The 12,111-nt window shown below is 40.1% G+C and overlaps 1 protein-coding gene across 1 annotated transcript; it reads right to left on the reverse strand.

The window, feature by feature from the left end:
• Positions 1–1,764: 1,764 nt before the first annotated feature.
• On the reverse strand, positions 1,765–10,497 carry LOC106868989 (calcium load-activated calcium channel). The gene is made up of 7 exons (XM_014914473.2): positions 10,326–10,497; positions 8,197–8,274; positions 7,332–7,391; positions 6,286–6,332; positions 5,209–5,276; positions 2,948–3,092; positions 1,765–1,929 (listed from the first exon to the last, which is right to left on the reverse strand). The coding sequence occupies exons 1-7, from the start codon at positions 10,384–10,386 to the stop codon at positions 1,837–1,839; spliced, it is 552 nt and encodes a 183-aa protein (XP_014769959.1). The 5' UTR covers positions 10,387–10,497; the 3' UTR covers positions 1,765–1,836.
• Between the last annotated feature and the right edge of the window lie 1,614 nt (positions 10,498–12,111).

Genomic DNA, 12,111 nt, shown 5'->3' on the forward strand with positions numbered 1-12,111 from the left:
TTTTCTTCAAGTAATGCCTCAAGGAGCTTATCATTAAACTCAACTAGACGTCCTGTTCGATCTTCATCTTCAAAGCTGAAATCTCCACTTCTGAATTTTGCAAACCATCTTCTGCAAGTTCTTTCATTCAAGCATTCTTTCCCATAAACTGAGTGCATGTTTCGACTCGCTTCGGCTGCAGAGTTACCTTTTTTGTATTCATAAAGCATTATGTGCCTTAAATGCTCTTTGGATACTTCCATGTTAGAAAGGGTTTTAATCAAAGAAATTTTAATTCTATTATTCTGTAAAATAATATTTAATTAGTTTAAATGTACACAAATGTATAAAAATAATTTTTAATTCCAGTAGACATTCTAAAATACTAGTAAATTTCATTCAATTTTAAAAAAGGTAAAATCGAAAAGAACTTATGGGATGACCTGATACAAAGTGCATTCTAGAAGTTCAGAGAACTTTTTTAGGTGAGGCATTTATAAATGTCCTGGATTATTGCAATTTTAGTATATCATTACCAAACATCTAATAAGCTGATCTGCCAACTTTGGTTATTCTAGTTTGTAGGAGACGGCTGTAACAGTACTTTGAACACACCTTACTATACACTGCTTGTCACAGCTGACTAATTTGCAGAATGCAGTCAGTACGTTTGGAGGCTTGCCATGCAATGAGGTTTTGGGTTAAACTGAGCAAAAAATGCTACAGAAGGTTATGAAATGCTCCAGACTAGTCATGGATTAACTTGTATGAACCAAACATCTGTTTTTCTCTGGCTCACGGGACCAGGCAAGCAAGTCCTGTAGGAATCTCATGGTGATCCCCTTTTTTGACAGCAAGGACATCATCTACATTCACTGGCTTCCCTCTGGCCTGATGGTCATCAAAGAATACTTTGTGGAGGTTTTGAGGGAGTTCAGGAAGGGATTTCGTGGCAAAAGGGCAGAATACCTGCACCGGGACAATGAATCAATCCACAGTTCCATCCTGGTAACCTACTACTCGACAGAGATGGGCATCAGAACTGTCCCTTACTCTCCTTACAGCCCAGACCTTGTTCCCTGTGACTTTTGGTTGTTCCCCAAACTGAAAAAGATGCAGGAGGCTGCGACAAGGTTCCCTGACACTTTCACTTTGGAGGTCTTTCATGGGTTCTTCACGAAGTGGCTGGAGTGCTACAAGTGGATTGAAGTCAAGGGATCCTATTTTGAAGGAGATTAAGAGTTTTGTCCTTTGAAATTAATTATCTTTCCTGAAAAAGTCTCAAAACTTCTGGAATGTGATTCTTACAAATAGTTCTTGTCTGTCTGTCTCTCTCAGGCTCTATCTGGTGATATTAGTCCCTTGTCTGAAAAAGACAGTTTTTGTAGTTCCTTGCAGAAGCTGTGCAATTGATTTGGTTATAGCAATGAATCGCTTCCTGTTGGTTGTTCACAGTTTTTCATTTTATCGCAATGTCTCAGTTCCCTTTTAATCACATGGAGATGGTCGGAATCCTTCCACAATACTGTCTGTTGCTAGCGATAGATAAATGGATTACATGCCATAAATTGAGGATTAGGATTATCTCTTAGCCCTAATCCTCCTGCTTTCTCTCTATTTTACAAAGATTAAATATAATCTAAACGACCAACACATCAATCTTGCAACAACAGGATCACCTTTGATCATCCATCATCAAAGGTCTGTTTAACCACAACTGACCTGTGGTTAAACAACGAATTAAAAAACAAAAATTGAAAAAAAGAAGACTAACAAAAACAAAAACTCGTTAATGTGAGATTTTATTTAATTTATGATGAATTTATTTTAATATATATTTATATTTTTACAAGTTTATCATTTAACAAATTGAGGTGGGGGTGAGAAGAATCCGACTCCTTGTTTGTTAGCGACTCTCGAAGGGGCCAAACCAAGCAGCTTTTGGATGTTCTGTAATTAACAACAGTAATTAGAAATAACAAATATTAAAATGAAACAAAAAGTAACAACAAAAAGAAATAAATACATCATAGAAAGAATGACATAGAAAATGGTGGGGGTGAGGGGAAGGGGTAAATGCTCAGGGACGCCTTGCTGCATGAAAATGACCAGTGAAACGGGTACTAACATGACTGCAGGAGTGGCTGTGTGGTAAGAAGCTTGCTTCCCAACCACATGGTCCTGGGTTCAGTTCCACTGCGTGGCACCTTGGGCAAGTGCCAGCCTTGGGCCGACCAAAGCCTTGCGAGTGGATTTGGGAGACGGAAACAGAAAGAAGTCTGTTGTGTATATGTGTGTGTTGTGGAGGTGCAATGGCCTAATGGTTAGGGCAGCGGACTCGCGGTCATAGGATCGCGGTTTCGATTCCCAGACCGGGCGTTGTGAGTGTTTATTGAGCGAAAACACCTAAAGCGCCACAAGGTTCCGGCAGGGGATGGTGGTGAACCCTGCTGTACTCTTCCACCACAACTTTCTCTCACTCTTACTTCCTGTTTCTGTTATGCCTGTAATTCAAAGGGTTGGCCTTGTCACACTCTGTGTCATGCTGAATATCCCCGAGAACTACGTTAAGGGTACACGTGTCTGTGGAGTGCTCAGCCACTTGCACGTTAATTTCACGAGCAGGCTGTTCCGTTGATCGGATCAACTGGAACCCTCGACGTCGTAAGCGACGGAGTGCCAACAATTGATTTCTGTCTTGACATGACAATGGTAATTGTAAACAAGTGTCACTGTCATATAAGCAGTGTCATTCACTTCCAATGCTCTGCAAAAACATGTCTGGGTACAGGGAAATATAAACTGGGATGGGAAACAGGCAAGGGCTGACCACAGAAAGGGCATTTGGCTGTAGAAAATCTGACTCAAAACTGTCTGATTCATGCAAGCAGGGAAAAGTGGATAATAAATGATGATGATGATGATGATGATGACAAATGCGAGTGTGTGAAGACGAAGGAGTTCTTACCTGGCGTATAGACATTGTACATAGAATGTAGAGGAAGATGAACGAGCAATGAGTGTAATCGTCTCCGGCTAGATTACGATGTGAAAGACCTTGCATCAGTGAAATTGGAGTAAATGGTAACTTAGCAACCACTCGGCCATCAAAACTAGATTGTTTTCATTGGATAAGAATAAAATGAAAGGACAAGAAAAAAAAAAAAACAATAAAAATTAAGTCATGAACAAATGAACAGTCATAACATTATTATTAACCCTTTAAACATTCAGATTTCTGTCAAATGTAAAGCTTATTTATTCACATTGTTTCGGATTAATCATGCATTATCTTGGAGGTTTGAGATTTTGATGATATGTTTGTTTATTTTTATAATGACATTGTAGTTTAGGTGTGAGAGGATGGATCTGGCCAGTTTGATCATAAAACAGGTAGAATAAATGGGCCTGATATGGCTGATTTAACCCTTCAGTGTTCAGTTTATTCTGTTAGATATAATGCTTATTTACTTATTTGAATGCTCTTCCTAACGCCAACCACTTTACAGTGTGTACTGGGTGCTTTTAGCGTGCCACCGGCATGAGCGCTTTTTGTGGGGCACCAGCATGGGTGTTTTTTATGTGGTATTGACATAGGATTCTTGTAGGATCCTCTTCACCAGGGAATGCGATCTTAACACTTTAACTGTGGAGAATAGGTTTTCTTGAGTACAGCAAGGGGCCAATATATAATATATATATATATATATATATATATATAAAGGTGCACTCCGTCGGTTATGACGATGAGGGTCTCAGCTGATATGATCAATGGAACAGCTTGCTCATGAAGTTAACATGTTAGTGGCTGAGCACTCCACAGACATGTGTACCCTTAACGTAGTTCTCAGGGAGATTCAGCATAAATTAGAATGTGACAAGGCTGGCCCTTTGAAATACAGGTGCTACACATTTTTGCCAGCTGAGTAGACTGAAGCAATGTGAAATAAAGTGTCTTGCTCAAGGACACAACGCATCACTGGGAATCGAACTCACGACTTTACGATTGTGAGCCGAATGCCCTAACCACTAAGCCATGTGGCTTCAAAAAAGAAAAAAAAAATATATACGTGTGTATATATATATATATATATATATATATATATATGTGTGTGTGTGTGTTATGTCTGTTATCTCATCACCAATAATGTCATGATGATGTTGGGGTGTGCACAAGGGCATAGGAACAGTGCTGAGACCCCCTTCGGTCATGACTGACTATGGGATTGCATCAAGAAAGTTACCCTCCTAGACACAAGTCCAGGCAAGGTTGTTTATGGAAGACCAGCAGTCGCCCATTCATACCGGTCTCCCCTCTCCACACCACTCGTGTTATCCAAGGGAAAGGCAAAGAAGCCGATACAGCTTGGCACCAGTGACGTCACAACTCATTTCCACAGCTGAGTGAACTGGAGCAACGTGAAATAAAGTGTCTTGCTCAAGAACACAACAGACACCCTGATCAGGGATTTGAACTCACAACCTCACGATCGTTAGCTCGATGCTCTAACCACTGAGCCATGCGCCTTCATATAGGAATAGTATTACCCAAATAAATATTTGGATATGGTTATCTAGAATAACCATATGCAGAATTAATATGTTCATGCAGAACATAATCCGTACTACACCATACATTGTGTGTTGGCACTCCGTTGAGAATTCCAGTTGATCCGATCAACGGAACAGCCTGCTCGTGAAATTAACGTGCAAGTGGCTGAGCACTCCACAGACACGTGTACCCTTAACGTAGTTCTCGGGGGATATTCAGCGTGACACAGTGTGACAAGGCTGACCCTTTGAATTACAGGCACAACAGAAACAGGAAGTAAAGATTGAGAGAAAGGTGTGGTGAAAGAGTACAGCACGGTTCGCCACCATCCCCTGACGGAGCCTCGTGGAGCTTTAGGTGTTTTCGCTCAATAAACACTCACAACGCCCGGTCTGGGAATCGAAACTGCGATCCTATGACCGCGAGTCCGCTGCCCTAACCACTGGGCCATTGCGCCTCCACTACACCAAACGTAAGTACGATATTAAACTAACACAACAATCCAATATGAACGATCAATGCTGTCAACTGCTGACAGTTCACACAGTTGCTTCATTTTATTGATATGTGTCAGTCCACTTTTGGTCACATAGGGGTGGTCAGGATCCCTCCACAACAATATATATAGACAGACATATAGATAGAAGGAGCAAACAAGAGATATCCAAAATACTTACATGGAGTTGAACATACTCAAAAGTGCAGTGAAAGCAAAACCAATTGCAAACATGGATTTCATTTTAACCTGTAATAAATAAATAAACAAATACCATAAATCCTTGAGTATAGTCTGCCCTTGAGTATAATACGCAGGGGATTTTTAGGGGGCTGTACCTCTGAAAAACCTAAACCTTGTGTATAATACGCACCCCTTCTCTAACTTGAGTCAAGGAGGTCTATATAACGTCCTTAGTTTGTAAACGTATATACGGTAACGTCCTTTATTATTATTGTATATATAACATAATGCAAACGTGTAGCTTTTTTGTTCACTTTGTTTGCAGTGTGGTAAGTAGCTTGCTTATGAACCACATGGTTCTGGGTTCAGTCCCACTGTGTGGCACCTTGGGCAAGTGTCTTCTACCATAGCCTCGGGCCGACCAAAGCCTTGCGAGTGGATTTGGTAGACGGAAACTGAAAGAAGCCCGTCGTATATATGTATATGTATGTGCGTGTGTATGTTTGTGTGTCTGTGTTTGTCCCCCCAACATCACTTGACAACCGACGCTGGTCTGTTTAGGTCCCCGTAACTTAGCGGTTTGGCAAAAGGTACCGATAAAATAAGTACTAGGCTTACAAAGAATAAGTCCTAGGGTCGATTTGCTCGACTAAAGGCGGTGCTCCAGCATGGCCACAGTTAAATGACTGAAACATACATATACGATGGGCTTCTTCCAGTTTCCATCTACCAAATCCACTCACAAGGTTTTGGTCGGCTTGAGGCTATAGTAGAAGACACCTGCCCAAGGTGCCACGCAGTGGGACTGAACCCGGGACCATGTGGTTAGTAAGCAAGCTACTTACCACACAGCCACTCCTGCACCTACAAGCTGCTGATTATCCTAGTAAACGAGATCCAGGAATGCTTCCATCAATGGAAACAGTGCTGGATTAAGTATGTGGCTTCCCGAAGGGAAGGAAACTGAATGCCAAATAGGTATGTGTTGTAGTTTTGTTTTTATTGCACCAGTCCAAATACTTATTGGATCAGACCCCATATACATATGGATTTGTAAAGTAATCAATAAACTCACCAATGATAAATCTCGACTGTTGTTTTTCAATTTCTCTTCTTGGCGCTCTGAAAGGGAAACAAAAGAAACAGAGTATGAGGGAGGGAGAGTGTGAGCGGGAGATTGGACAAATATGTCTGTCGACTGCAGGATACAATTCTTTTATTGTTCTGTTTCTTCAACTCAAAATCGTTTGGAATCATCAGGACACATCTTACACCATGCACATCAATCTAGACAATAACCTTCCCAAGATGCCAAATGAATCTGAAGAGATTTTAGAAATTGTTTCCACTTATTCTTATAAACAACAACAACAACAATCCTTTCTATTATAGGCACAAGGGCTTGAAATTGTTGTGGAAGGGGCTAGTCAATTACATTGACCCCAGTACTTAACTGGTACATATTTTATCGACTCCAAAAGGATGAAAGGCAAAGTTGACCTCGGCGGAATTTGAACTCAGAACGTAGTAGCAGACGAAATACCGCTAAGGATTTCGCCTGGCGTGCTAACGAACCCTTTGTGCTATAGGCACAAGGCCTGAAATTTGGTGGAAGGGGACTAGTCAATTACATTGACCCCAGTGCGTAACTGGTACTTAATTTATCGACCCCAAAAGGATGACAGGCAAAGTCCACCTTGGTGGAATTGGAACTCAAAATGTGAAGATGGACGAAATAGCTCTAACCATTTTACTCATATTAATAATAATAATAATAATAATAATTAGGGTTTCAAATTTTAGCTTAAGTCTAGCAATTTTGGGGGTAAGAGTTATGTTGATTACATTGCTAACGTTTCTGCTACCTAGGGACCTTGCTAATGATAATGATTTTTAAGATATTCACAAAAGCGACAAATTTTGAAGAGAAGGATACAGTTACCTTAATTAGTATTCTGTTTTATTGAAAGAGGAATGATGAAAAGTTGAGGTAATTACCTGCTGGGATTGAACTCAGAATGTAAGGGCAAATAACTCAGTATTGCAAAACATTTTTTGTCAGTTGCCTTCCTCATTCTCACACACACACACAGAAAACGGTGTGACTTGTCCCAGACTTACCTAACTTTTTCTTCTGGTTTCGATCAGCTACGTCCATTCCGGCTTCTCTTTGCTTCTCCACTGAAAAAAAAACAAAACAAACAAATAATAATATAGGCGTAGGAGTGGCTGTGTGGTAAGTAGCTCGCTTACTAACCACATGGTTCCGGGTTCAGTTCCACTGCGAGGCACCTTGGGCAAGTGCCTTCTACTGAGTGGATTTGGTAGACGGAAACTGAAAGAAGCTCGTCGTATATATGTATATATATATATATATATATATATATATATGTATGTGTTTATATATGTTTGTGTGTCTGTGTTTGTCCCCCAACATCGCTTGACAACTGATGTTGGTGTGTTTACATTCCCGTAACTTAGTGGTTCGGCAAAAGAGACCGATAGAATAAGTACTAGGCTTCCAAAGAATAAGTCCTGGGGTTGATTTGCTTGACTAAAGGCGGTGCTCCAGCATGGCCGCAGTCAAATGACTGAAACAAGTAAAAGAGTATCAGGTAGTGGTACTGAATGTGATCGATGCCAGGGCCACTTGACTGGCTCCTGTGCCGGTGGCACATAAAAAGCACCATCTGAATGTAGTCAATGCCAGGTGTGCTTAACTGGCTCCCGTGCTGGTGGCACGTAAAAGCACAATCCAAACATGGCCAATGCCAGTACCCACTGACTGGCTCCTGTGCCAGTGGCATGTAAAAAGCACCTACTATACTCTCGGAGTGGTTGGCGTTAGGAAGTGCATCCAGCTGTAGAAACATTGCCTGGTGCAACCTCCTGGCTTCCCAGACCGCAGTCGAACCATCCAACCCATGCGAGCATGGAAAACGGATGTTAAACGATGATGATGATGATGATGATATCTCCTACTTACATTTTTTACTTTGTTTTTCTACTTCAGATTTCAATTTCTTGTATTTATCTGTTCTGTAAACCATGAGCCATGTTAAACCTGTAACAAACAGAAAAAAAAAACCCCCTTAATTACCATCATCATTAACGAGGGAGAAAGGCCTATATGCTGTTGCTTGATCGCTTAGGGATTACGACCAAATTTTACCTTAAATCACACACAAATGACTTTAAAAAAAAGATAAAGGTATCGATGTAGCTGTGTGGTATGCAGTTTGAGTCCTGGAGTCAATGGTATCAGCTAGCCCCTCCCCTCATAATTGCTAGTTTTGTGTCTAAATCAGAATCCTTTTAGACAAAACTATGTGCTCAGAGCATGGTTACATGGTTAAGAAACTTTGTTTGCAACCGTGTGGTTTCAAGTTCAGTCCCACTTCACAAGACTTTGGGCAAGTCTACTATAGCTGTGGGCTGACCGATGCCCTGTGAGTGAATTTGGTAGAAGGAAACTGTGTGGAAGTCCATCATGTATGTATGTATGTGTGTGTCTTTCTCTCTTCCAGCATCGTGTGACAACCGGTGTTGGTTTGTTTACATCCACATAACAAACGAGTTTAGCAAGAGACCAATAGCATAAGTACTGAGGTTGATTTGACAGTGCCCCAGTATGGCCATAGTCTAATGACTGAAACAATTAAAAGAACCTTCCCCCCAAATAGTACTTCATAAAACATAGTATCAGTCAAGTAATGGGGCCCATGATGCCGATAAAGTTCTCCCCTCAAAACTGCTGGCCTTGGGGTTAAATTAGAACCCATTCATACAAACTATGTACATAGAAGCATATGACCGCAGTTTCTTGTAGTCCGAGAAAGACGGTGCCGCAATTTCTTGCCGAACGACCTATAGAAATGATTTGTTTATAATAGGAGGTGTAGGAGTGGATGTGTGGTAAGTAGCTTGCTTACCAACCACATGGTTCTGGGTTCAGTCCCACTGCATGGCACCTTGGGCAAGTGTCTTTTACTGTAGCCTCGGGCCGACCAAAGCCTTGTGAACGGATTTGGTAGACGGAAACTGAAAAAACCCCGTCGTATATATATATATATATATATATATATATATTTACGTATGTGTGTGTGTATATGTTTATGTGTCTGTGTTTGTTCCCCCAATATCACTTGACAACCGATGCTGGTCTCCGTCACTTAGCGGTTCGGCAAAAGACACCGATAGAATAAGTACTAGGCTTCCAAAGAATAAGTCCTGGGGTCGATTTGCTCGTCTAAAGGCGGTGCTGAAACAAGTGAAAGAGTAAGTAATCAAATGTTCGTGCTGTACATTAGCTCACGCCCTCCATCATATCGACATTACCTGCACAGGTGCACGGTGCACCACGCATCAGGTGTCAAAATGGTCGCAGAGCAACGCGAGATGCTGCACCCGGTCTTGGAATTTGAAACAACGATCGCGAAATAACAAAACGGTAAATTCAGCAACGTGTCACGCGTCACGTAAATTAAAAATTAAATTATATATACATCCATTTAGATGGACAAAAGGAAGAAATAATATACGAAAGGGTAGTCATTCCATCGTTCGGTGCTGTGCCTACTCTGAGTTAAAAAATTTTTTTTGTAAGTTCGATCCTCTTGCAAATAAGATAAATCAAATTGCTTGATGGATCGCATGTAGGGGCAAATGAGTCTTGACTGGTGACAGTAAATCAACAGCTTTTAAGGCGTGTAGATGTGTAGATATATATAGGCAATCTTTCGTTTTGTGTGTGTGTGTGTGTATATATATATACGTGTGTGTGTGTGTATATATATGTGTGTGTGTGTGTGTATATATATACATGTGTGTGTATGTATATATATATATGTATGTGTGCGCGCGTGTATATATATAATGTAGGTGTGTCTGAATATCTGTGTGTGTATGTATATATATATATATACATATATATATATATATATATACAGAAATATGCGTTGGTAGATAGATATGTAAATTCGTGTATATGTATTTATATAATTCATTTATAAAATATTATATATACATACATATATATATATACTCACACATATACATAGATATTAACCGATATATCTATGCGTATATATATATATAACCATCTACTCGACCTACCTTCACCAAGTAACGCCGTACAAATTGATATAAACACGATAAGAAGGCAATCCACTAACATCTTTAACTATATATAAGACTATATATTATATATATATACACGCGTGAATATTATTTTATTCGTCGCACGACTGTAGAAACTAGATAACTCTTGTTTTCCTACTGACGTCATAGAATTTTGAGTGCCACGTCAGAAATTGAGTGTATATTCTGTTATTCCAGTATTCTTATATTCTTGTCATTTTGTAAATGATTTCTGGTTCGTTTTATAATAGTTTCTTCACACACAAGCACACACACACACACACACACACAATTAGGTTATCTTCTCACGTTTTACGAGAAATATCGTTATTTTTGACTACTTCCCTAAAAAAAAAAAAAAATGGTTAACCCGCAATAAAAAAAATGAAAAAAATCAATAAACATGAAAACCGAAAAAATTAAACATCAAAAAATTAAACAGGCGTTGGAGTGGCTGTGTGGTAAGTAGCTTGCTTACCAACCACATGGTTCCGGGTTCAGTCCCACTGCGTTGCACCTTGGGCAAGTGTCTTCTACTATAGCCTCAGGCCGACCAAAGTCTTGTGAATGGATTTGGTAGGCAGAAACTGAAAGAAGCCCGTCGTATATATGTATATATCTATGTGTGTGTGTGTATATGTTTGTGTGTCTGTGTTTGTCCCCCCAACATCGCTTGACAACCGATGCTGGTGTGTTTACGTCCCCGTAACTTAGCGGTTCAGCAAAAGAGATCGATAGAATAAGTACTAGGCTTCCAAAGAATAAGTCCTGGTGTCGATTTGCTCGACTAAAGGCGGTGCTCCAGCATGGCCGCAGTCAAAAGACTGAAACAAGTAAAAGAGTAAAAAGAGAGTATATATATATATATATATATATATATTTATAAAGAGAGAGAGAGAGAGAGAGAGCGAAAGAGAGTGGGAGAAGGGCGTTAACATAAGAGGTGCAAAATGAGTGCTCATACTAGGCTTGGTGGTAGGCAGTGAGTAAAGGAATGTTGCACACACACACACACATACACACACGTACACGCACACTGAAACAGGATGAGTAATAGAAACAGAGGCGAAGAAAGTGAGGGAGTACGCACTAAATTCCATCTGGAGAGATTTGGCTTCTCAAAACCAGAAAGGAGAAAGATAATTTGAAGACATATCCAATCCATCATCGGAACTGTAAAAAATTGTAAAGCTTTCCAGAAGTTTATCATTTAAATATATATGAGCACGTCTAGATATGTAACTATATGCATGAGAATATATACATAAAACATACAAATCTGCACATACATAATACATACATACATACATACATACATACATGATGGCTTCCCCCTCGTTATCGAGTATGGCCATTGCCTGAGGGTTAACTGTTAATGGTGCTGTGATCGAATGTGACTTTTTAACCCAGCTAAAGATCTACAATGTCTTGTACAGAAATGGCAGCTAAAATCTTTACTGGCAATAGCCGGCTGTAGTTGTAATTGGGCTTCATGTACCTTTGGAAGAATATTGTTGACAGTGACTTCGAAGTTTCGGTGAGCTAAGCCGTCGTCGGACTGTGGTGCATAAGAGTTAGTCTTGCCTTTGTATAATCTCTGTAGAGTTAAAATCATCTTTAAGCATGTGGGTTTATATCCAGTAATACCAAAAGCAATAAACATGCTGTCTCACTTTGTGCCTACCTAGTAAAAGAGAAACACCTACAGGCTTGTTTACGAAGTTCTCCCATGGCTCAGTGGTTAGAATGTCGGGCTCACAAT

Source organism: Octopus bimaculoides, chromosome 27, assembly GCF_001194135.2.
Source record: "Octopus bimaculoides isolate UCB-OBI-ISO-001 chromosome 27, ASM119413v2, whole genome shotgun sequence".
Classification (NCBI taxonomy): Eukaryota; Metazoa; Mollusca; class Cephalopoda; order Octopoda; family Octopodidae; genus Octopus; species Octopus bimaculoides.